The sequence below is a fragment of the Gouania willdenowi genome, chromosome 20 (genome assembly GCF_900634775.1).
Source record: "Gouania willdenowi chromosome 20, fGouWil2.1, whole genome shotgun sequence".
Lineage (NCBI taxonomy): Eukaryota > Metazoa > Chordata > Actinopteri > Blenniiformes > Gobiesocidae > Gouania > Gouania willdenowi.
In genome coordinates, this window is record NC_041063.1 from 1,923,679 (window position 1) to 1,950,251 (window position 26,573).

General features: G+C 36.5%; 1 protein-coding gene across 3 annotated transcripts in view; it reads left to right on the plus strand.

Moving 5' to 3' along the window:
* The window catches only part of LOC114453931 (partitioning defective 3 homolog), a 563,018-nt gene that overhangs the window by 318,944 nt on the left and 217,501 nt on the right, over positions 1-26,573 (plus strand). For all 3 annotated transcript variants that reach the window (XM_028433953.1, XM_028433955.1, XM_028433954.1), the window contains exon 15: positions 18,717-18,858. In XM_028433953.1, coding sequence (XP_028289754.1) covers positions 18,717-18,858 — 142 coding nt within the window. The remainder of the gene's footprint in view (positions 1-18,716; positions 18,859-26,573) is intronic.

Sequence of the window (26,573 nt, forward strand, 5' to 3'; positions counted from 1 at the left end):
TTCATGTTTGTCAAAACTGAAAATCTACTTTCAAGTACATGGTTGCAAAGGGCATCAAAGTCTTGATAGCGCGTTTGGCTAGCGCAAAACAATGTAGCTCTTGTCATCTTTGTGGTTTTTAGTTGAAAATGTGCGTACCCCACTTTGGGAACCGAGGCACCATTTTTTATTCCATTTATTCATTTATTAGGACAGTGTACAAACACTTTGTTATAAAAACAGAGATGTTTGTACTAAACTCTAGCTTAATAGCTCATTTCCATCTGTAGTTGCATGTCTTCTTTGGCCAAAAAAAAAATATTAATTTTATTTTAATTGAAATTTTGTCTTAGACATGTTCTTTAATGACCATATTTAGTAATATGGTCAGGTGATTACCAGACAAACCGTAGCTGTTCTAATATTGATGATAAGAAGCAGATCCTTCCCAAGAGACATTTTTCTGTCCTTTTATCTCAACATTGTTGCATCAGAAGTCTTTGAAAGTTAATCTAACAGCCGGTTATGTAAAAGGAATGACTTTCAGTCCTGTGCTTTGCATGAAACAAGCTTCGTTTGTAATCTACTCCAGTGTTGTTGCTGTTTGTCACTACAAGAAGGCTAATGCAAAAAGACAAGGGGAAGGAAGTGGCTGGTCCCAAAGAAAGACGCTCACTCGGATGAGAGAAGGGCTGATCAATAAAGCCTTGAGAGAGCTATCAATCAGAGCCCCGGCCTAGTAAATTATGCTTTTATTGGTATTGAGCTGACCACTGCTGTGAGTGACTTGAAAACATTGAAGTATTGGCCCTCAATGGAGGAAAGAGAGGGATTTGGTAGCGACTGTCCCCTCTGCTGAGTTAATGTGAACTGATTGAGCTGCAGTGGAATCATGACGTGTAAGAACGACTGCGTCCATGTTGTTCTAGAACATTAGGGTGATCCATGGAGTGGGCCAACGTAAGGGCACAGAGTGGTGCACTCTGGGAAATGCTGTTTCCGTTAGACGCTACTACTAAATGGAGGAAAGTAGATCGCAGCGCAGCGAAATGCAATTCCAGCGCTGGCGGGCCCTCGTTCCCAGCCGGCTCTCAGAGGACTAACTCATTTAGGAGCGGCGGGGGAAACTCAATAGCACCAATTGAGGGAATAATATATTGAATCTAGTGGTTGAGTGGGCTGCTTGGACGGCGTGGATGATTGTGGAGGTGAAGTGTGTGCTCTACTTTCTGAAAACCCAATTGTTGTTAAGCAACACACACACACACACACACACACACACACACACACACACACACACACACACACACACACACACACACACACACACACACACACACACACACACACACACACACACACACACACACAGACACACACACACACACACACACACTTGCATGCACATTTTGCCTATATTTTTAGTGATATCCTGTCCATTGAATACAAAAATGTCAGTGTGATTACTTTTTTTCACTCAGCAAAGTTTAATATTAATTATTTAGCTAATTCGGTCACTGCAAATTTTAAAGACCGTGTAAAGCAAATTCTGACATTTTCTTTTAAACACATTAAATGAGTCATAAATGTTTTCCTTAACACATGTGCAAAGCCATTCAAACATTTATAATGTAATTGTGGAGCTATATGGCTTCAAAAACTGTGTTTCTAATTTCTGTGTTCAGGATTTAATGGGCGGGTCAGAAATCATAGCCGCGTTACGTAACGGAGCCATCATTAGCATAAACCCGCCCCTGCACACCCAACTTCAGCGGCCTCCAGCAGGCGCACTTCAGCCCCTAGCCGAAAACAAACCACATATTAGGACTCTGGTGCCACATTTTCCATGAAATTACCACGTTTAATGCCACAATCCCAGGGAGGGATGCACATATTCGGACTCAGGCGTAGCAGACCTTTCCGCTGATATCTTGTTTGGCCCGACCCGACCACTTTTGGAAGCACTATCGATGCTGGAGCCGCTTTCACACTGCTCTCTCCCATAGACACAGTAAGGAGGCAGCGCCCTTCTCGTGTGTGGGCGTGATTCCAGCGCCTCTAACTGACACGCCCCCAGCGTTTCAGAGCAGAGAGAAGTGCTTGTTTTTCCATGATTTTGAGACCTCATTTTACATACTTTTTTTCATCTTTCAAATTTGGCTCAGTGGTCAATGACACATTTTTCTGCTTTAAACGGACTCTGTGTATCATCAGGGTGTATTTTGGTTATTATCTATTTTTAGTCTGCTAAATTTTAGTCAAGAGTTTATACATTTTCTGAACCTTCAGTTACCATGAATCAACCTTTAATGGAGGCTTTTAAGGCTTGTTCCATTTTCCATGTAACAAAACTACTTTTGGTTAGTCACTGTCTGAAAAAGAAACTTAGTTCTGATTGGATTTCATCACGTGTGAATATTTTTATAAACAACAATTGTAATAATGTAGTTATTGTCATTTAGCAGACAAAATAATTTAGTCAACTAATGAAAACTGCTTCCAATTAGGTTTTTACTGGTCAGTACATTTTATTTTTGTCTTGGTGTTCTTGAACATCGCAGTGATCTCCACTGTTATTCACACTGAAGGCGCCTCTAGGTTCGAACATTTAAAATACCAACCCAGTGGACCCAGTGAAGTGATGAGTGCTGTTAGACATTGTTATTTAACATCCCACCTGTTTAAAATGACATAGCACTGCTTTCACGTAGGGATGGTCACAGACTCAGGCCAAATGGGTGGAGAACAGTTGGTAACATCAACACAAGATGAACTGTGTCACTCGTCAATGCATTGAACACGTTTCCTCTGTCCAGTGTTTGACTGCTTTACATCACTGCATTCAACGCTTTGCATTGCACTTGATTTATTTTTTTATTTATTCAGTTCATTTCCGACATGGTTGCAATCACAGAAATTCACTTTGACATTCAGAGCAGAAATCACATCGTCAGCGTTTTTTTTTTTTTTGCATGCAGGAAAGGGCGACGGAAAAAAGCAGTTTGCTTATCTAAATCCGTCCCCTGCTTTGAACACAGAAAATTTTACATTTTCCTGGTCAAACATTCTTATCTTCATACCACTCTTCGTGAAGATTGAGTCGATGGCGCTCAATGACCAGTTGATGAGTTCCATGTCGTCGCTGTGTTGATCTTGTTTTCGTGTAGGAATATCCTCCGTGTCTTCTCTTTAAATCTTGTCAGATTTTCGGATTGTTTTGTCTCTGCATCAAGGTTATTCCAGAGGTTCATGGCTCTATACACAGCACTATGTTTCCCAATGTTGGATTTGACCCTGTCTAGTCTAAACACATTATTATGTCTGAAGTCATAGGCATTTTGTTTGTATGTGAAAGGTTTTTTAAATGAAGCCCTAAATGCGTGTATTTGTGTGTTGTAGTGTATCATTTCTTGCAGTTTTAGGTATTTTGCCTTCTCAAATAGTTCGTTTGTGTGTGCGTTGTGTGATGCTTTATGTAAATTTCTTATAGCTTTTTTTTGTAGTTTAAATAATGGTTCAAGATACGTTTTGTAGTTATTTCCCCATATTTCGGAGCAGTAATTTAAGTGCGATGCTATGAGTGAAGAATAGATTGTTTTAAGTGATTTGGTATGTAGGATTTGTTGAAGCTTCCATAGGATGTAACTGCTTTTGGCAACTTTGTTTTATGTTTTTTCCAGGTCAGCTTGTCGTCCATCCACACTCCTAGTACCCTATATTCTTTTACTTGTTCTATTATTTCCATGTTTAGTTTCAGTCTTATATCTCCTGTTATTTTTTTCTTTCCGAAATTGATGAATTTTGTTTTGCTGACGTTTAGGGCTAGTTTATATACATCTAACCATGTCTGGATTTTTGATAATTCTTCATTTGTTGATTCTATTAGAGTTTTAATGTCTTTAACTGAGCATAGGATGGTTGTATCGTCTGCAAACAACGTTAGTTTGAGACAATTTGAAACTTTGAAAATGTCGTTTATGTATAAAATGAACAGTTTTGGCCCTAAAATTGAACCCTGTGGAACACCACATTGTATGGTTTGGCATTTTGATGTGTGTTCTTCAAAGTCAACATATTGTCTCTTATTTGTCATATAGCTTTTAATCCATTTTAAGGCGTTGTGCTGTATTCTGTAATTTTGAAGTTTTTGTTCAAGAATATCATGATTAATTGTGTCAAAGGCTTTTTTTAGGTCCAGAAAAATTCCGAATCCAAATAGTTTTTTTTTCTAATGCTTCTCTTATATTCTCCGTGATGTCAATTATAGCCATTGCTGTTGAACGTCCTTTTCTAAAGCCATATTGTCCTTCATGTAGTATATTATTGTCTTCTATAAATTTGTCAAGTCTGTTCATGAACAGTTTTTCCAGAATTTTTGATAATTGCGGTAATATTGATATAGGTCGATAATTAGTGAAATTCCATTTTTCTCCACCCTTGTAAATCGGTCTGATTTTTGCATTTTTCATTTTGTCTGGGAAAACACCATTCTTAAATGATAGATTACTTATATATGTTAGTGGCGGGGTTATTTCAGCTGTTATGGTTTTTATTAGACTCATAGTTAGATTATTAACGTCTCTGGATTTTTTTGAAGTACAGGTTGTAATTATTCTATCCACCTCTGCTTCTGTTGCTTTTTCAAGTATGAAATACTTATCAATGTCTTTCTTCTCATTGTCAAAATGGTTCCATTTAAGTGTTGGGTGTTGTTTGATCCCTTTCTCTGTCTTTTCCAGTATTTATGAAAAAATTGTTGAGTTCTTGTGCTATTTTGTTTTTATTGTATTCTTTTACGTTGTTTATTATAAAATGGTCTGTATATTTTTCTTTACTTTTACGCATGGCTATGGAGTTTATAATTTCCCACAATTTTTGTTTTTTGTTTTTATTCTCTTTTAATTGTTTTTCATAATATTCTCTTTTTTTTCTCTTAGTAGATTATTGACTTTGTTTCTGTATTTTTTATAACGTACTTCTGCTTTCAATGTTTTTTTTGTAATATATTTTTTATATAATATGTTTTTCTTTTTGCATATGTTGGCTATTTTCTTATTAACCCATGGTATTTTGTTTGTTTTACTTTTGATTGTTATTTGTTTCAAAGGGCAGCATTTATATTTATCGTATATTGTTGTTATTGTGTCTGTAAATGTGTCTTGTTCATTGAAAACACTCTCCCACGTCTCTCTTTTTATCTGTTGTTTAAAGTTTTCTAGTTGTTTTTCTCCTTCCAGTCTTCGTTATGTCAATGTGTTAAGTATTGTAAATATTGGTAAATGATCAGAGATGTCATTTATTAATATACCACTCATTAGATCTGAGATTTGTATGTTTGTGAAGATGTTGTCTATCAGTGTTGAGCCGTGTTTATTAATTCTGGTTGGTTTCGTTATTAATCCATTTGTGTACATGTAATTAGTAAAGTCTTCAATGTGTGTATTTTTTAAAGGATTTAAAATGTTTATATTGAAGTCTCCACATATCAATAATCTCTTACATTTAGTTTTTTCTATCATTTTGGCTAGTTTCTCATTAAATATGTCCATTTTACAGTCAAGTGCACGATACAAACAACAGATTATTATCTTCTGTCCCTCTGGACTTGTAATTTTGATGAAGTAAGACTTAGACGCAACTGCTCTGCCATTGAAATCCATTTCATGAAGCTCTCTACGCACAGTTCCTGAGCTAATCTGAAGAGCATATGAAGTCTGACTCAGAAGGTTAATGACCTCTGTATTAGCAGTTGATGGTGGAACATGTAGTAGCTAAGAAACTTCTTGGCTATCACTGTACTAATGGTGGAAATGGTGGAACTGAACTCCACACAGTGACCCATTTCACTAATGTTAGTTGGAGTCTTAATGCTTAGCTGCTGGATTTTTCTACACCTTTGGACATGGAGGTGATTGGAAAACCAGGATTCAATGATTTGCATAGCTGAGAAAATGCTTTTGGCAATATAGTGTGTATAGGTATATATTAGGAAACCAAAAAAACTCTATCTTAATCCCTATTCACACAGGATTAGTTTTACCTAAGGACCACATGTAATAAATAAATGACCCCCCAACGTCTGAGATTTTGCTGAAATTTACGGACATTGGGAACGTCAGCTGGGATTAGACCGTCGTGAGACAGTTTAGTTTTACCCTACTGGTGATGTGTTGTATTAGTAATTGCATGTTGTCAATGATGCAATTCATTGACAACATGCAATTGTTGTCAATGAATTGACAACTATAGTAATCCTATAGTAATAGGATTACTATTGCAACAACAAAAATTCTGGGATATGATGTCATAGGGAACGTGTCAACGTGCTGTGTAAAACAAATTAAAATATATATATATATATATATATAAAATAGAATAAAAAAACCAAACAAGCAGCATTTTTTTTTCTGTTTTAAAATTAAATCTGCTTCTGTTTGTGTGATATTTGGATATTTACAGGGAAACTAGGACTAGAGCTTCATGTTTTAATCTCACCACACACAGAGGACACACAGACAGACTTTTATTCTGCTGTGTTTGATAAAAAATCATCTTGTATCATGTTTTCCACCTCACACTGATGACAGAGGTGTAATTTATGTCGATAACGTTTTGTTAAAGAGTTATTGATGCTGAAAGTCTGAATCTGTGAATATCTGCCAACTTTACCAAACTGTGTTATAGTACACATTACTGATGAAATGAAATGTTATTAATACATAAATAAATCAAAACCAAAAAATGTATGTCATGTAAAACATGCACATGATATGTGGAACCAGAGGTGGTGTAATGATTCTAATGGTCCTCCTTGTTTCTTGTGATCAACTTCCGTGTGTGTTGACGGCTGCTGTTAGCGGTATTTATAACGTGCAAAATAAACATTTTTACTGCCCTCAAAAAAGCTGTAATTATTTTTGTAAAAGTGTCAAATGGTAAAAGTTCTAAAATCAATTGTTCCTCACACCAGCCTCACAGTTAATCACAGTCAGTCACCAGTTTATTTAGATACTATTTGGACCGAAACACTGCGAAACACAACATAAACGTGTGCAGCTTTTTATGAGCTAAAACATCCACAGACTGAATGAAAACATTAACAGGACCAGAAAACTCAAAGAACAAAGGGTACACGGATTTAGATCCCGCCCATTTCTGTTTAAATCACAGAGATGCTTATTCACATTGGATTATCACATGACCTCAGAGTTCAGCAAAATATAGTAGGTCATTTATGGGGGAATTTTTACTTTACAAATTACTGACATGAGCCCTATTCGCACAGGATTGGTTTTACCTAGGGACCACATGCCATTTGTAATAATTGCGGAGAATGTCTGTGATGTTAATCCCGTGATCTGATGCATTATTACGTGTCGTTTTGTGTCACGGTCTGAGTTTACCTTGTACTGAGATTGATTATGAGCATGTATGTGCACGCATGACGCACAACCATAACCCTAACCTTAACCAAAAACCTAATCCAATAAACTAATAAAACACGTCCGTTCACTTTGAAAACAAAACTAAACAAAACAATTGTTTTTTTTAGCAAAACTTATTTTTCTGGTAGTGCGTATGTGCATATATACTCATCGATCTCAGTACGAGGTAAACTCAGACCATGACACGGTTTGTAGCCTTTTATTTAATACATTTGGCTAGCGCTAGCAGTAACAGCACCTAGCTGTGGTTAAAAGCCTGCAAAGTTGTTTTAACATCAACTCACACTGTTTCACGTTGTCAGATGTCTGTAAATTTCAGCACAATCTCAGGCTTGAGTTATCCCGGGTGAATGCGCCAAATAAAAAGCAGACGTTGGGGGTTTATTTATTTATTACATGTGGTCTCTAGGTAAAACTAATCCAGTGCGAATAGGGCTTTTGTCTCATCTGTCCACAAAACATTCTCCAAGAAGGCTTGAGGCTTACCCAGGTACATGTTTGCCAACTCCAGTCTGTCTTTTTTATGTCTGTTATGCAGTTGGTTCTCCTCCTGCCATAACGCTGATCCTCATTCAGATTACGACGTACAGTCCAAGCTGAATTTGTGTGGAAGTTGACTGAAGATGTTTATTCTATCTATCCTGCATTGCATTCTTTCATCAACTTTTCTCTTCCATCCTCGTCCAGGTAGATTAGCCACAGTTCCATTAGTTATAAACTTCTTGATGATATTACGCACAGTGGACAAATGAACTTGAAGATCCCTGGATATGGTCTTGTGGTAGAGGGGCCGTCCTCTGATCAAGAAGTTCGGGGTTCGACCCTGGTCTATACCAGTCTATGTGTTGAAGTGTCCTTGTGCAAGACACTGAATCCCTAGATGCTCCCAGTGGTTGACTAGCACCAACTTCAGGTGTGATTTCTATATTTCCAGGACTTGTTACTTGTCTCAGTTGAGTTTAAACAAGCGTCACATGTTCAAAAATAGTGATTTTAAAGGGTGTTGTGTGTAATATTTTGTACATTTTGGGGGCGGTGGTTTCTGCTTTTTGTGTTTTTTTAATGCACTAAAAGGAAATAAACAAGAACATTTGCAATTGCAACTATTTCTGGGAGAAACTGTGTTGAAAAATTCCCAGGGTGCCAATTCTTTTGTCCATGACTGTACATGTAAATATGCATGGATTTGGTTTCATGTGGCTACCATACAGAACTATCTTTTTTTGTTTGTGTTTCAGTTTTTTTACTCAAACCAGTGATTAATACTTTAACATATCTTTATCCGTAAAGATTAGTTTGCTGTGTTGGATTTATTTTGTCACAATGTCTATGCTGTAATTGTGAGTCTCATATTATAATTCAGGGAAATATTGCTAGATATAGTGGTATATTCAGACAAAACATAATTTTAGGAGCATTTAAGCTGCTGTTATGCCAATTTCCTAATTCCTGTCATGTTTTGGAGAAATTGCTGAGGAAAAAAAGCCCATTGGGAAGCTTGTGCGATAGACGAGGCTCTAGGTGGATGTGAGAAGTTAATGAAAGTAGGGTAGGTAGAGAGGTGAGTTCTGCCAAGGGTGGGATACAGCAGCTTATGGATTGTAATTACAGCATTATGGGTAATGCTGAGTGGATTAGGGCCACAGAAACAGGCTCAGACCAGGATGGAAGACCAGGAAATGTGGACTAGACGTTATTAGCCTGAGTTGACAGTTAAGGACCTTTCCTATCAAAAAAAAAACCCTTTGATTCTTCTGCGTTTCTGTGCTCTCAAGGTCAAAGACATGCAGATGCAAAGGCAATTCCTCCCCCGACATAAAGTGAATCCATAAATTACTCACCATCTCAGTGCATTCAAACAAAGACTAAAAAAGCACGGCTTGAATGGACGAGTGTTTAAAGGAGTCCATTGAGAGCATCTGACCGTGAAGTCACAGAGCTTTGCCCTTTCTCTCAGTCAACAGGATAATCCACTTTAAAAATGACTAGATTAAGACAGATTAAACACATGAAGAGGTGATGAAAAGCATCGGCAAGAAAGGCTTCACATCTCACAAACAGGACAAACAGAAAACATCGTGCCTCAAACAAAAAAGCTTAATTATCGTCATCCTTAGATCAAATCCAGAGGTGAAAGTAATGGATTACAAGTACTTACATTACTGTAATTAAGTTGCTTTTATGGGTACTTTTAAGTAATTTGTGATAATTCTGAGTAAATTATAAGAATTGTACATGACAAACCTTTTTATTTTATACAGATGCCTTTGTGGAAAATAAATTACGTTCCAATTGTGCAATATTTGATTTCTTCCTTGTTAAGTTTCTTCATGAGATGTTTACTGTATGCAAGGGAACCGTGGCAAGATTTATTACCAAAAAATAAACACTGGGGGGTGAAAGTAACTAGTAACTTTTACTTTGAGTACTATTTAAATAAGCTACATTTTATTTGGTATTTGGTGCATAACTTACTTGTACTTGAGTACAATTTCAATCAAGTAACTGTACTGCTACTTGAGTAGAATACATCTGTACTCGTTACATCTCTTAATTAATCTGCAGTTTCTCGTACAATAACATTATTGTGGCTTAAATCATCTTGCCATGTTTGGCATTATTACGTTAAAATGTTCCAGGTATGTAGAAATGTAAATGCACCAGTCAGTAAACATGTGCACATCGGTAAACATAGACTTTGAGCTGAATCATTAGTATGCACAGACAGAGATTTTATTAAAGCTGAATACACACAGAACAAAGTGCTGCAATTTTGCCTGCAAGATGTGTTTAGTCCAGTATCTATTTGTCAAAAAAGAAAATTAATGCTGTTCAAATTAGCTATTGTCACTGTAGCAACTGACAGAACAGCCTATATATATATATATATATATATATATATATATATATATATATATATATATATATATATATATAAATGTACTTTATACTTGGCACAGTCTACACATAATTGCGTTTTATCTGCACTTTTGTACCATTTCTTCCATCAGCAAGACTTTTCATCAATTACTCAAAACATTCCACTCTACTTAATTTCTGCTTGTGTCACATTTTGTGTCAGATTAAAAATAGAGAGCCGATGAATAAAAGAAAAAGAAGTCAAGTGAAATTCTATTCAATTTCAACAATTTCAGCCTGAGTGAGTCAGAATTATCCAGTGACATGCTTTTAATTAAAGGGCTGCCGGTGAGCGGGCGCCGCTCGTAATTGGGTTGACCTAAATGTATGCACACATGCAGACACGTGTTTAGGAAATACCACGAGACAGGTCCGTCAATCAGAGGGTTCCTCATACGTTTCCACTGATACTGTTTAGATTTTGGCTCAGGCAATATTTTGGTCGAGCCTGATGTTTTAAGCCACTCGTGAGGACATTGTCGGCTTTGTGTGACTTGTGAGTACATCAAGGTAACATAACATAAAACATGATGAGGTACAATGTAATACCACCTTCAAAGGCTGAACGATTAATTGCATTTGAGATATTATCGCAATATCATAAAACACAATTATTTTTTTTTCTTGTACTGTCCTGTTAAGTTCAGAGTGTTTAAGAAGTGCAGTCCACATGTTTACATGTTAATGAAACGTAAAGCTAGTTAGATGTGTTGAAGAGATAAAGCCACAGATTTGTTTGCATCATTGTTGTAATCTGTGCTTTACAATTTATATTTTATATTTGTTTAAAGTTTAAATAAATCTGAAATTGTTGATAATGAAACAGATTGATTTATTGCTTGTGCTCATTGAAAAATACAAGACAAGAGGCCCTTGAAAAAATGATTGCATATTAAATCGCAATATTGAGGAAAAAAAAATCACAATTAGATTATTTTACGAAATCGTTCAGCCCTACCACCTTCAATGTGTTAAACGTTTTAACACACTTGACACTTTTTATTTCTTCATGAAATTGTGATTGTGAAAATCATCACATTCACAATTTAGCTTCTGATAGCAGCTTTTAAAAGCTGAAGAAAACTGGAACTTCAAAAATGTTCTCATTTTGTAGGTATGATTAAACTGCTGGGAAACGATCATTTTAATATCCAATAAAAACATAGTGTAGACCTCATAGATCGATTCATCAAGGATAATTTGCTCGAAAAAATATGTTAAAGGTTGAATTTGCTGCTCGACAGTTGCTTTAATCTCCACTGTAAACACTTTCTTTTTGACATTGTTGGAAAAGTTTCTGCCATTGCATTGTGGGATGTGGTGTTTGTCCCTAAAAACTCTGCCAAAGTGACTTCCCAACACATTTCTGGTGTTTTTCTCAAAAAGTTGTGGCAAAATCACAAACATGAATGTTTCATGGATTGAGGTGATATCATGTGGAATACAAACTAGAACAAAAATGTTGTCCTCCTTGTCTCGAGAAGAAAAACAAGAAATCATTGTAAGAATGAAATAAAAACACTTCTATACATTCATCTACGGGACTCCACATCCCACAATGCAATGTGCAAAACATTTCCGAACATGTGTTTACCCACTAAACATCCGATGTCCACGGACCTCCAGATCACGTTCATAACGAGTCGGTCGGTCTGGACCACATCTGCACGTCTATATGACGTCCAAAATAGATCGGCATCTGACGTCATGACCACGACCTCGTCTGGACCTTGATATAACGATGAATGTTTGAAGCAGATTCACATATGAAATTTAAAGAGCCTTGCATTTCCACACTCAGTCACAGACACATGCGTGTGTATGTGCTTCTGTTTATTAAAAATCATTATTCAGTATTATCCACAGTCACTAAGTATATATCCAAGTGTACTTCATCAACATTTATGCTTTGCAATGTTTTTAAGAACTAATTAATGTCGCGCTCCCATTGAGCAAGTCAGCGTTGAGAAGACGTCTTGTTCGGACGTTGTCGTGTCAACGAACGCACAGACTACAAGAACCTCAATATTGCATATAAACATTACAATACCCCTAAAATGAATGGTGTTGTATGCTTTTATAGTGCAAAACAGTTATTAAAATGTATTTTATTGCTGTATTTTGTCATAGTCTTTCAGACAATTAATTTGGTAAACATTTCAAATAACTGACAATGTAACTTTATTAAAAATATGTAGATAGAAAAGATGGTCGAATCCTGGTCAAATGTTCATATGTCCAGACGACGTCTGAAAAAGACGTAAAAACTTTCATTCTGCACCGGCCAAAGACGTTTTTCAACTTCAGGCCATCACGTCATTTCGACGTTGTTTCAACATCGGTCTGCTCAGTGGGTACGGTGGAGATGAAAACAAACTTTTAACCTTCCATTTCTTTTTTTGTTTTTTATTTGAGAAAATTATTTTTGAATTATTGATGTATTTCCAGTGCCGGCCCAGCCTATACGCAGACTAAGCAGCTGCTCAGGGCCCCCGGCCACTAGAGGGCCCCCAACCTGACAACCCCACTTGTATGTTCCTGGTCCTGCTGTGCATTGTGTGCAGCAAAACTGGAATCACCTACTACTCTTAAACATGCTCATAAATGATTCCTTACCCCTTTAGCACCAAAAGAATATCTGCAAAAGTCACGTTTTTCTATTAGCTCTATCTGATAGCATAGCATCTCTTCTTCACTGCTGGAATAGCTTCATCCCAGCCGACCACTGGGTTACCAGCGCCCTCTGCTGGTCAAACAAATATCTGATGTAAATACAGTACACTGACTAAAATGTAATCTCTATTATGAAATAACTAATAACTTTCCCGTTTTTCATGTCGTAGGCTTGTCAATCACCAAAGGTTCTGTTTGCTGCTTTTTCCCCATGGCCATGTTTGCACCTTTTAATTTGTTTTACTTTTAAATGTGACCAGCAATGGCTTGTTTTATGATTCACTAGGATTTAACAATTATTTATTTTAATTGTTTTTTTTATTTTAGTGTTCGTTAAAACCGTATTTCAAGATTCTGCCTTTTTGTAAGACTCTATGTAAGTATAGTTAATCAATGTCTTATAATAACACATAATCATAATTTCAAAATTCCATTCAATTTTTTACAAAAACACGGTGGGCGTCTCTAGCACTTCTGGCGTTTGACTTTATAAGCATGAAACAGACATTGTGTTTGTTTGTTAATTGACTTGGGTGTGTTTGTTCTGCAGCGAGATTGAAATATTTCAGTTAACTTTTTTTCAATACTTACATTTGGAGTGTTTACCTGCAGTTCTCTGTTTGCTTTACTTGAATTTAAAAACACTTTACTATTTTACATTACTTTTGACTGGTAATGATTGCATGTTACAAAAAAAAAAACAGGAATTGGGAAATTTCTTTGTCCTTTCAGTTTAAATTGAGGTTTGGAACTATGTAGTGTAAGTTTCAATTAACAGGAATGACAAATAAATTATAGTTGTATATGCACCAAAATGTTTTTGTTTAACCAAAAATGTTTTACGTGCGCTGGGCAATATGGGCCCCATATACTGATTTTGCTTGGGGCCCCCAAATGACCTGGGTGGGCCCTGTGTATCTGTTGTTGATCTATGTCTTTATCTAATAAAATAGTTTTTGATTTTAGCAGTTTTAACATGAAAATGTCAGGAAAACAAGGTCCCATACACATGCACAAAGACACACACAATCTGCCTATCAAATAGTCTTGTACCGTTGACCCCCGACATGGAAAACATCATCTAGAACCGTGGTTCCCAATATTTTGTCACAATTATATTGTTGTGACGATCTGCCTGAGTGCTCTGAGCGCGTAATGCTGGGTGCATGTGCCGCTCCAATCACACGCCGGTGCGCGCTAACGCTGCTCCGTGGCGCGCTTCAACAGATGAGCGCATTCGTCACCCTATGAACGGCCTCTGGCTGTGAACAACAGGGCTGAGAACAGCTGAAACGTGCACTGACAATACGCACAGGAAAAGGACTGAAACCAAAGGTCTACTGGTGAACTCATAATGACTGGACTGTTAAAATGTGAACTCATCATTGTACAATTAATTTGCTGTGTTAATTAAGTTGTTTATATGAGGAGAGAAAATAGTTTAAAATTTGCTTAAAACCTTGTTTCTGTATTTAATAAATAGTATTTAAAATATAGCACATTTCGTGAAGTGAAAATATTTAATTCATGTATGAAAATAGTATAATATAAAAGTATTTCTGTTGAAATTGTTAGATTAAATTTGTAATATCTGCAATTGATATAACCATAAGGAAGAAGGTTTCAGGTTATAAAAGTAGACCTTTTTTCTGTTTGGTTAAAACCTAATTTTACAGATTACTACCTGCATTGATTTAATTAAGAAAAAGTTTAAAATATACTTTTACCAAATTAAATATACTTACTTGAAATTGTGTTTATTTGTACTTACCTTATTTGATGAAAAATGATGAACTTATTTGCATTGTGTTTTGTGTTCAAAGGTTTTTCACATTTCTTGTCACTGGAAAGAATAAAAGTATGAACGAGTGAAATCCTGAGTTTGGTCAAGTTCTTCCTTTTTCAAGTGTGGGAATCCATGACGTTATGAAGACACTTGACACATCCATTATTATTGGAATATACAACTACACAAAAACAATTATATTTTAATTTATATGCCCTCATTTCATTATACAGAGGCAAACTCTTTACTTAAAGACAATTATTAAAAATAAAAAAACCCATTAAAACAGAGAAAATGGAGCTATTTTGCACAATAGGTGTTCCTTCACATTTTTACTTGTCCTTTGGTGTACCTTGGGCACTAAAACTGATCTAGAATACAGAACTCTACATACATACTGTACATCAGTGTTTTTTTAATCCCTGTCTTTTGTAATTAATGTACTTCTTAGAAACTACATTGGAGGTATGACCACCTCCAATGCCTGCTTCATTTTTGTCCCCATAAAACATTCAACTTGAGAAGAAGGGGGTTGATTTAGTTTGTGTTTGTGCAACTGGGAATTAATGACCCAGTAACCCAAATGAGCCCAGGACAAAAGGAAAATCTTGAAAATTTCCCACCTGTCAAGGGAACAAACGTGTATTGGCCCAGTCTTTGTCATTCTTATTAATTCCCTGTTAAAGTGTCAGATTATTAATGAATGCAGGGGTTGTCAACCTATTTTTGCCACTTTTTTTGCAACTTTTAACCAATTTCTGTGTTTTTTAAAATCCCATTTCATCCCATTTTTCACCATTTTTGGTCCCTTTAAACTAATTTTATTTTTGATTAAAACAAGAATTTTGATATTTACAATGACTATAAACTATGGCGCAAATAATAATAATCTTTGTGGATAACCGTGGGTATTATTCAGATAATAGTGATGTTTATCTTTTTAAAATAATGACACAGCAAAAAAAAAAAAAAATCAGCCTTACAAAAGAACTGGTTGAAAGTTGGCCACCAACAGTGATTCAATGAGGAATATTTTGAAGGAAATATATTCAATTGAAAAATAGACCTGAGAACTCAGTTGAGACATTTTGGACAAAGCTGGACTTAATTAATGAACTATAAGACAAATACTGAATATTTACATTTTTTATGTTCATGGAACATAAAAAAAAATAATAAAACGTTTTAAAAAAAACAAAAATGAATAATGAATAAATGTGGTTATCACAGATTCATAGAACAATGGACCATCATTTTACTGACTTTATGAATGGACCCCAAAAATCTCTCCCCTTATAGATGGTCCTGTCTCCACATGACTGTTCTTCAATGTTCATGTCTGTGTTCAACCACCTTCAGCTACAGTGGGGGTCCCCGCTCTCTGGAACCTTTATTTTGGGGGTTGTGGACTAAAAAGGTTGAGAACCACTGATTTAATACATTACCCTGACTGTTCAATTCCTGCCATGTGATATATTCACTAACTCTACATGTACATTTTTTGTGGCCACTATGTTGAAATAGACAGACAGGCTGTTGAAACACACACACACACACACACACACACGGTCTGTGTTCAGAGTCCCAGACCTAAAGTCATGTTCTGCTGTCAGCACTGACACACTCAGTGAATGTACAGTGAGCTCAATACCCAGCATTCCACAGCACATTGACCCTGGGGTAAATGCCACTGGCCCATTTACGGGTGCTTAATGTTAGAGACAGCTGCACATTGGCCTATAGGAAATCTATGCAGCTTCTCCAAGCTTCAATACCACTGGACCCATTTACCTCTGCTCCGCTGCACAATAGCAGTATGAGCTGAGATGGACATTAAAGCCCTTATTCCATTAGTTACTCCGATACTGATAACGCCACGTTTGTAGAGACGTAATCATAGACTGTTTTCAATAATTCTAACTTTGATCTTTAAGGTCATTTGGTGTGTTTGATTAACTGTAAGGCTTATTAATCTTTCAGTCCACTGCATAGTTTAGACTCAAGACTTTTAAATAATAACATGTTGACTTGGGATGAAGAAGGAAGTCATTAGATCAAAGAAAATCCCAACATCTGTGCCTCCATATTTTCGTGGCTCAGTTTTTGGCAAAATGTTATTTTGCCATTGCTGGTGATTGCTGTCTGGCAGACTCAACCTCATTTTATTTTTATATTTTTTTATATACCTTCACATGCTGTCTAAGGTCAGCACTATATGTAGTACAATCTTTTTTGTGATGACAATGCATGTTTTGTTACTGCAATCGAATAAATGAATGTATTTTATTGCATAATTGTGACCATCACCAGCCCTCCATAAGGAAGGGTAAGACACCCTTTATTATAGAGAGGATATAGAAAGAGAGGGCAGTGTGGGGGAAGGGAACAGGGGAGAGAGTGTCAGGGTAGGACAATGGAAAAGCCTTTTTTTAATGCTGTATAAATCCAAGCTATAACATTAATATAAATATGCAAATAATGCTGAATTTGTCACTACAGTTCGTGTCTATTGTAGTTTTTTTTTTAAATTGTGTAATCAACCCTCACAAGTTCACAGTCAGATTTCATATAAATACCAAATTTTATTATTAATTGTTATATTTAGAGTAAAATGATAGACATGTTCTTATGTTGCTAAGAATGAACTAAATCAAATCTGTCAGAGTTTTCCTGTGATTGTCTCTGTCTGCTAACACACACCACAAGCGTATTTGCTAAAACAGTAAGAATCTGTTTAGCGGTAGTAGTAAGAGATTAAACAAATACTTCCACTTAAAGTCACCTTTTCTCCAAATCATTTATTTAGTCTACGCTGGGTTTTTTTTAGTTATTATTAACTATTAGTCACAAAAACAATAGTTATTTGTTATTCATATGATGTTTTTTATTGTTTGGATTCTGTATCTATATTTCAACAGCGCTTTATGTGTGTTGATTAGGGATGTAACGATTAATCGTAAGGCAGTTAAAAATCGATTCATAAGTATCACGATTCACATCAATACTATGAAAATTGAATCGCAGTACTTATTCTATCCAGAAGTGTTGGCGGCGGGCGGAATCTGCTAATACTTTATTTCTGGCCACCTTCTACTTTTAAACATGTTCATAATATTACGTGAATATTTGTAAAAGTCACGTTTTTCTATTAGCTCTGTCTGCTAGCATAGCATCTCTTCTTCAGTGCAAGATATCTGCATGCCAACCGACCACTGGGTTACCAGCACCCTCTGCTTGTCCAAACAAATATCTGACGTTAATCAATGCAATGACTGTTTTCTTTTTTTTTAAGTCTAATTGTTAAGGCACAAAATGCATTTTCAGTTGCACTTTTAAAAAGAACTATTCTGCAGTTTTGCATTGTTTACTATAGAACCAGAATTTAAATTAATAGGCTTCTTCTTCATTTGTGTTATTCCTTTATTTATTTCATTCAAGATTTATTTTTAGTTAAATTGCATTGTTTTGAATAGTTTTTCAAGGGATTCTTTTGACAATGAAAAATAAAAGGAAAACAGTATAGTATTTTTCCCCCCAAAAAATACAGGAATATTTTTCAGTCATCATTTTTTTACAGTCCCGTTTTGTAAAATGAATCGTGAGGGAATCGTATCGTGAACCCAGTATCGTGAATCGTATCGAGAGTTGAGTGAATCGTTACATTCCTAGTGTTGAAGTATTCTATATTGTTTTCCATGTGATGTCACTATGCACTTTGTTCCCCTGTGGTTATTTAAGGTGCTTTATACTATAAATAAAGTTGGACTGAATTATACAATTTGTTGTGCTGATGTATTTAAAATTACCCTAGCATAAAAAAAAGTTGAATTTTCAGGAACAGCTTGTGATTTGGTAGTTTAAACTGTGGAACTCATCTGTTTTACATATTCTTTGTTGTTGGTCTGTTTTTTTAGGAAAATGCTGGTAGTCCACCACCGTTGGATCTTTCTGGTAGCTCAGATCTTCAAAGCCATGAGCGCATGATCTCTCACTCTCATTTTGAGACCACTGAAAGCTTGGACAACACCAGACAAACCAATTCAATCGCACGCATCGGTAAGTGTTTCATATCATGGACATTGTACCAGATAAATGGACTAGGCTAGTTTACGAAGATCTCAAACTAAATGTCTGTTGATGCGCTATTTCTTTACTGCTGCGCCTCATCTTCTAAGATTGCAGCACATGTTGGCGCGCATTCAGACGTGGTTGAGTGGTCATTACTTTCTGAGAATGCATTGAATTCATTCAACTACGTAGGATACAGAATAATGATAATGTAAGACTACTTTATACAGCTGTTGCCTCTCAGTTGGACTTCGGTTTGTTTAGTACTGTCAAACGATTAACATTTGGGCAGTGGCTATCCGTACGGTTGCCGTATCAATATACGGACATTCTATCCTTACGCAGCGCCCCTCATTGGCCAGTTTAGGTCAAGTGACTAAGACTAAACCTAACCCTAACCTTAAAAATTGTTGTGATATTGGGTTATAACCTAACCCTAAGATGTTACGTTTGTGTACTTCGGTAATCGTACCAGGCAACCGTACAAATAGACACTTTCTAAATTTTTTAGTTAATCGTAATTTTTAATTATTATTTTTGAAATTTTCTGAATCTCTGTGCATTGTGTCATGGCAATATAAATGGAACGTAGAAGCAACTCAGAGCCACAAAATTAATTGCAAAGTGGTTGTTTTGGTGCATCATTGGTACAAAACATTTAACATCATATGACAAAATAATAACCACATGTTAAATGCCTTTTTCTACCAATGAAGCCCTTTGAAGAATATCAACAGTAAACTTTTGGATGGTCCCTCTGCTAAAATTAGGCTGAATGCTTCACTCCAATAGAAAACAATAGGATGTGGGGACGTGTGACATCATCAGTCATGTGATTTTAAGATGGAGGAAAGCAGGCTCTAAAACTGTACAGTAGTCCCATGTTTTTAAAAAAAGGCAATAAAATGAATATGGTGCAAAGTAATGTTTTTTGTGATGCATGGATCTTCTAATAGGTCCTCAAAAGTGAAATTTGATATGGGGCTTATCAGTAAACATCCAGGGCTTTAGCCCAAGTAGCTGCGCCCTAACCCCGCCCCACCGTTAGTTGAAGTCATTTTTTTATTTTGAATTTATTATTGTCTATAAGCATTACAGGGTTAGTAGATGCTGTTTCATGCTGTAACGTTTGCTCACAGTTTTACAGTCACAGACTTTCTCTTTTTTTCAATCAGCCCCAAAATGTGTTAAAATGTAAAAAGAAAAATCAGGCCACACATGTTTTAATTCACATTATTTGGTTAAAAAAATGGTTCTACTCCATGATTAATACATTTTCCTCAGGATTTGGTACTGTCTGTAATCCGACGCCCACAGATCAATTTGACATTAAGAGCAGCTCTACGGAGCTACGATGACTTGCTCCCTCCTTTAAAGCCTCGACCAGCATCACCATCGAAGCCTCACTATTCAAACCTTGCAGGGATTACTGTCAGGAACGATCCTTCCCACTTTCCCTCTGCTGCAGCCCGGTTTCACCTCGCTCAATTTCCATTCTTCCATCAACGGAGATCTCGACACCTTAAGACTGTATTAGAAATGGGAATTTAGATCAGATCTGACCAAATCACTGCTGTCAGCACATTCTTTTCACTTGTGCGGTACTGCCACAGGGTAAATTGCATTCCCTTATGTGTAACTTAGAAACAGTATTCAATTGATGGGCTAGACTCGTAAAATAGTGATCTATGAATAATTAAACATTTATTTCAACAGTATTTAAAAGCATATTTGGTCACATGTAGCTGGGAATATAGGCTGTTATAAATTGTGAAGAGAATAATTTTAAACTTAAACATTTTTAAATGATATTAAATGGGCACACAGCTCTATAGCTCCGAGTTGCAGAATTGAATCTCCCTGCCTTGTAAATTAATACAAATCAAACACAAATAATGAATACATGTTGGGGCAGTGCTGTATTCTATTGTAGTAAAGGTCACATGAGTTTAATTAAAAACCTGAGGATTGGTCGAAAGTAAGTTTTTGAAATGTTAATGTTTTGTGTTTTTGTCAGTTCTTCTAGCAGGCCAATCCCAAACAATATCCTAGAGATCTATTCTTCTTTTCACAAGTTTTAGACTTAAAGTCACACCGTGGACTTTTTGACCTAAAGAGTTGACCCATATAAGTTATTTGAAATGATTCCTCAGACCAATACACAACGCTGACAGTATCAATGCTCCGAGCGGGGGCTTCCCTCTTGAAATGCCCACTATGTAAGTTTGGAGAGATGGACCGCCTTTCACCGGGTCATGTGACCTGGAGAATGCCTGGTGAACGTTTCACTTTACGTCAGTCACGTGACCACAGGCTCAGATATATACTGTATAGTTCCCATGTGACGTCACAACATACGGGCATTTCTTGACCCGCCGCCATTGTTGTTGTAGGCAGCTGAAACGGGTTAGCCAGTGTTTACAGCCAAATGAGCACAATATGGTAGTTTAGTGTTGGGTTAATGGTGCACTAATCACCGTGATAGTTCAGTTAAACATGGATTCTTTAGTGGGGGAAGTCGGCATGTCAGATCTGTAACTTCGGGATAAAGATTGGCTCTCGGCTGGGTTAGAAGTGGGCCCACCTAGCCGCGTCGGCTCGCCTCACCCCCCCCCTCCCTGGCCTCGCTGCCATTGTCTGCGGCGTGCGTGGGGTCTGCAGTCCGCCCTGACCCCTGCCGACGCGGCGAGGCGGTGAGGTGGGCCCGCTTCTCCGGCAATGGGGAGAAGAGTGCGGCGGTGGCGGCTGCTCCTCCAGCCCATAAACTGTTGCCGCGGCGTGAGCCCAGCCCCGCTTCACACCCCAGCCCTTAGAGCCAATCCTTATCCTGAAGTTACAGGTCAACTACTGTCTGCATACACAATCAAAAGACAAGGGAGGCTGGTCCCACTGACTGTTTGGTGATTTTTGTGACAGTGCTGCGGCGCTTGTAGCCACTAGGGGAGCTTGAAATTAAAGTCACAGGTCTAGCGCCCCTAGTGGCCACAAGTTACACAGTGTGCCTTGAAATTGTACATTTATTTCATGAAGTAATAAAGTCAGATGTGTAACATAGAACAAAGACTTTACAACCATTAAAATCCATCAAAAGGAACTTTAAGATTTAATCTGAAGCTAACGGAGAGCCACAACAAAATACTGCTTGTGATAGATGTGCAACAATGGCTTTTAAGAAAAACGTAAAAGTTTTGAGATATTTTGAAGATGTGTTTAAACTTTGAGGTTTGAGTATTTTAAACAACATATTATTTTGATTGGGTTTGTTAGATTCCATTTTTATTAAATACAACTACAACACACACAAATATGAAACTATCATCAGCGTAACTATAGACTTTAGGCTCTATATGGCTGGAAACTCTTCTGTGTTCATCTTTAGTTTCTTTGCTTCCTAAAAATCATCTATTTCTCTCTGATCTCTTTCCACTGTCTGTTTTTCTCCTTCTTCTCTCACTTCTTCTGTCCCCCGTCTTTGAGTTACAGTCTTCAACATACATTTGTAATACAAAACTTATCCAAACTTCTTTCCATTCTGACCTTCTCCAAAGTGCTTTCCCACAAGAATGGTGCCACTGTTCATGGAAGATCTGAGACAGTGTCAAAGTCATCTGGTGCTTAATTAAGGCTCCAGATCAATAGGGCTCACGTCTCACTCCACCTTCTCTTCTGTTTCTTTCTCTGCCATCTCTTCTGCCTCTTTCTTTTACACTCCTCCATTGTGTGTCTCTCTCTCCTGTCTTGAATGAAATGTTCTCAAATTGGTTGCTTTTGTCCCAGTTATTATTTATTCCACTGGCTTTCCAGACGCAGCCTTTTAAGAATGCAGCTCATATCACGAGCGGTATTTGCGGGCGCACTGATGGAAAACTACTTCTAAACTTCAAGGTTTAATTCTGCCAAACAGGAGTGAAAAAAGCCATGTGGAAAAGTTTCAGGGGTGGAGGTGTGGAGGGTGCTTAAGCAGCACTTTTTTTTTTTAAGTACAACCAAAGCTCAGGGAAGTCTCTGATCTTTGACTCGTCTGTGGAAAACTGTCAGCTTCTTTTTTGTGTCTCAGGGCTGCCTCTGATTCGTTCCCTTATTAACCTGTGCAGACTTTCTGACAGCTCTTCATCTTGTAAACTGACACATCTTGTCAATTCAATTGTTTACATTTTTGGTACGGTATGTGCTGAGTCTTTTGTCTTCAGTTGAATTCATGCTCTACCATCACCTAGATGGTATGTGATATCTAGTGGAATCTGTTCATTACAATATCTAAAATAATTATCTCTTTACTTCCTGGCGTGTTTGGAGTGAAGGAGTGATTTTTGTAGCCAAAATAACTTTAGTAATGAAAAGTTTCTGGATTTTAATATATGGCTTTTCTGCTTCACAGCTAGAGGTTCTTTAGCCAGTTGAGATCTCGATCGATCTTATTTTTTAAAGTAATTTCTTAAATTACTTAATAATTACTCTATTGAATTACTTGTTTAAACAATAGAGTTATAGTTATAGTTATAATAATATACTGCAGCATTATATACATTTGTAATTATTTAAAAGGGCTTAAAATAGTGGTGTTAGAATAAATTTATTTCATTTTCAGTACGATCCTGATATTGCACCCTTGAACTTAGGCCGATACCAATATCAATCTGATACGATATCAACATGAATCATACATACTTTTATTATTTTAATTTGTACTGTGTGTGTGTGTGTGTTTTTTTTTAATCAGTGGGTTATATACATTTGAACCTTAAACATATGAATCTTCAATAATATAAAATAAATGATTAAAAAAAATAATTTACAGGACCCAGAAAAATAATAATCAATAAATCCAGTAAATATCATGTTTAACTTAAACATGAAAATATTCTGCAATAAAACTCTAAGAAAAATAACCAGTAAACTTATAAAATAAATAAAAACAAATTATCCTTTAAAAAAAAAAAAGCTCCTGGATAAATATGCTGCAGAGGAATTTGGAAGGGTCTGCTTTTATCAGAGTGCTTATTATGGAGATTTTAGATGTAGGCTGATATTATCCAATCTGATTTTTTTTTTTTTTATTTATTTTGCTGATAGTCGACCGATTTCTGATACCAATATCAAATCAAGAGTCTCCTAACTTAAAACTGTCAAGGTACACAGCAAATCCAGCATGCCCAAATTAACAGTGTCAGAACACTTTTAAAGTGCCTATATGGGTCCACACCAGAGAGTGTTAATTTAACTCTTTTTGGAGAGTTGGTACCTTAACTCTAATTAAGTGTCAAATACTACATCTGTCTGGAGTTAATAATTTAACACTTAGTAACACTAACTCAGTGTTAGAGTCTAAATATTAACTCTACAAGAGTTATTTGTAAATAATACTAAAAAAGGTATACATTTAGTTTTTAACTTTTAGAATTTCCTTGGGAAATAAACATTTAAGAGGCAATGATTTTCTGAAATATGTTTATTTCAAAAGATGCATCACAATAAAAAAACAATTTCTAAAACATGTAACAATGTGGAACAATGTACATGCTCTCACTTTCATTAGAATATTGCTTATCTGTCATATGTGAGCTGGTCAATGCAAATAACAGCATTTTTATTATTATTTTATTTCAATACATTATGCATGTAAGTGTTGATCAGGATAAGTCCACCCTCTGTGAAAAGTTGAGACTGAAAGCTGAATTTCTCCATAACTGAAAGAAATTAAGAGAATTAAAATGTCATAAACTATTAAAACCACCAATTCAAGTTGTTCACTCACAGGTAATTAGTCTATACCAATTTAAATTGCACATAAATACAAACCCTCTTGAAGAAACTGGAGGAAATGGAAGCATTCACCACTTTGTGGAACTTTAATGTACTTCTGCACTCCCCCATATTCTACCTTTGCATCTCCTGCATGGAGATCATACCAGAAGTTGTGTAAGCCCAATTATTTTACAAGAAGACAATTGTAGATACTATTGTCCATCTTTAAAGGCATTTTTATACTCAAAAGTAAGTAAGTAAATAACATTTATTTATATAGCGCTTTTTGCAGATAACAATCACAAAGTGTTTTACAATAACAGAGAACAGTCCTTGTTTGTTAAAATTGTGCTCTCTTAATCAACGCACACAGACAATAGTTAGTGCTATATGCTAATCTAAATGTTAACGTAGAACCCAATCAGAACATCTGCTACCGCTGCTACATCGGTTTTTGTTGGGAGATACCGTAGTTTTCAAGTCGTGGCATGTCAACCTTTCACGATCTGAAAATTGCCTTAGGTGTACAGTAGTCTCTTGTTGTTTCACGGGATTTTTACAGTGCAATTTTGGATGCATTTTTTTACAGTGTATGAACGCACATTGTGTTCTGCGTCCTGATTGGCTAATGTTGCGTTCACCCAACAGCAACACAATCAACTGGGTGAGTTTCACTGCCTGCTGAAGTGAGGAGCTGTGCTCCTTTTTCTCCTCTCATAAACATAAACCAACAATGAAAAAAGCCGGTATGATTAGTGGCTAATGCTATGCTAGCTCAGTGCTACAGAGAGAACTTTTACCTGCTACTACCACCTCCTCACTGATTCTCCTCCACACCTAATCCTTCCTAGTCTGGTCCTGGTTATAAAGGGCGTGTCATACAGCTCCAGGTGGTCACACACAGCTTCTACTCTATGGTTGAATGGGTGAACAGACCAGTGTCTGTGTTGACGACCTGACATCATCGTCAACAAAGACTCTGAATGCATTCAGCATCAATGTGTGATCACTAGCAGTGTGACTCTGAAGTGCTGTATGTTTGAAAACAGATTTATGTTTTAAAATCTACAAAGTTTTGAACTTTGAGTGTTTAAAACCACTTCCTTTTTTTCAGGGACAAATGGAACACAATATTACCTTAAATGATATCGGCGAAATATTCATTCATTATTTGGTCTGGTTACTACCGTTCACGTCGGAACCGGTGCCATATTGGTACCCCGTTTTGGTACCCAACCCTAGCTTGGACTAAAGCAACTATAGTCATAAATGATTCATAATGAACCTCCCAAATGTAGGAGTTTCATCTTTTTTATAAACATTTGTAAACAAGACAAAACAACAACATACATTTGGTCATCCATTTGTCGTTATGAAAGAAAAAATAAAAATAATAGGAGATATAAGTCAGTTTGTACATAAATGGCTCAACGATTACTTTCCAAGTTTACATACATGATCCATTTTTCTCAATTAACATAAAATATACCCATCTTCTGGTTCAATGCAAAAGTAATTTTGTCCATATTCTCAATATTAGCCATAATATTATCCCAGTCAGTCTGTGTTGGAGGATCAGGCTGTAACCACTTTCGAGTCACTGCCTTTTTAGTGGGCGCTAATATTATCTTCAGCAGGTATTTATCCCGATTTGGAAGGTGAGCTGGAATGTTGCTCAGGTAGATCGTTTGAAAAGAACAGTCGATCACGCCACTGAAAATACTTTTAATTGCTTGTGCAACCTCATCCCAGTACGGTCCAATCTGCAGGCAATCCCAAAAGATGTGAAAGTGGTCTGCCATCTGCTCCCCACATTTCCTCCAACACAGACCCAGTCAGAGCACCCTGCACACCTCTGATTTTTTTGGGTAACAAAGTATCTTATCACTCTTACTTTTTTTCCATGTTTTCCACACAAAAATGTTTCAGATCATCAAACAAATTTATACATTAGTCAA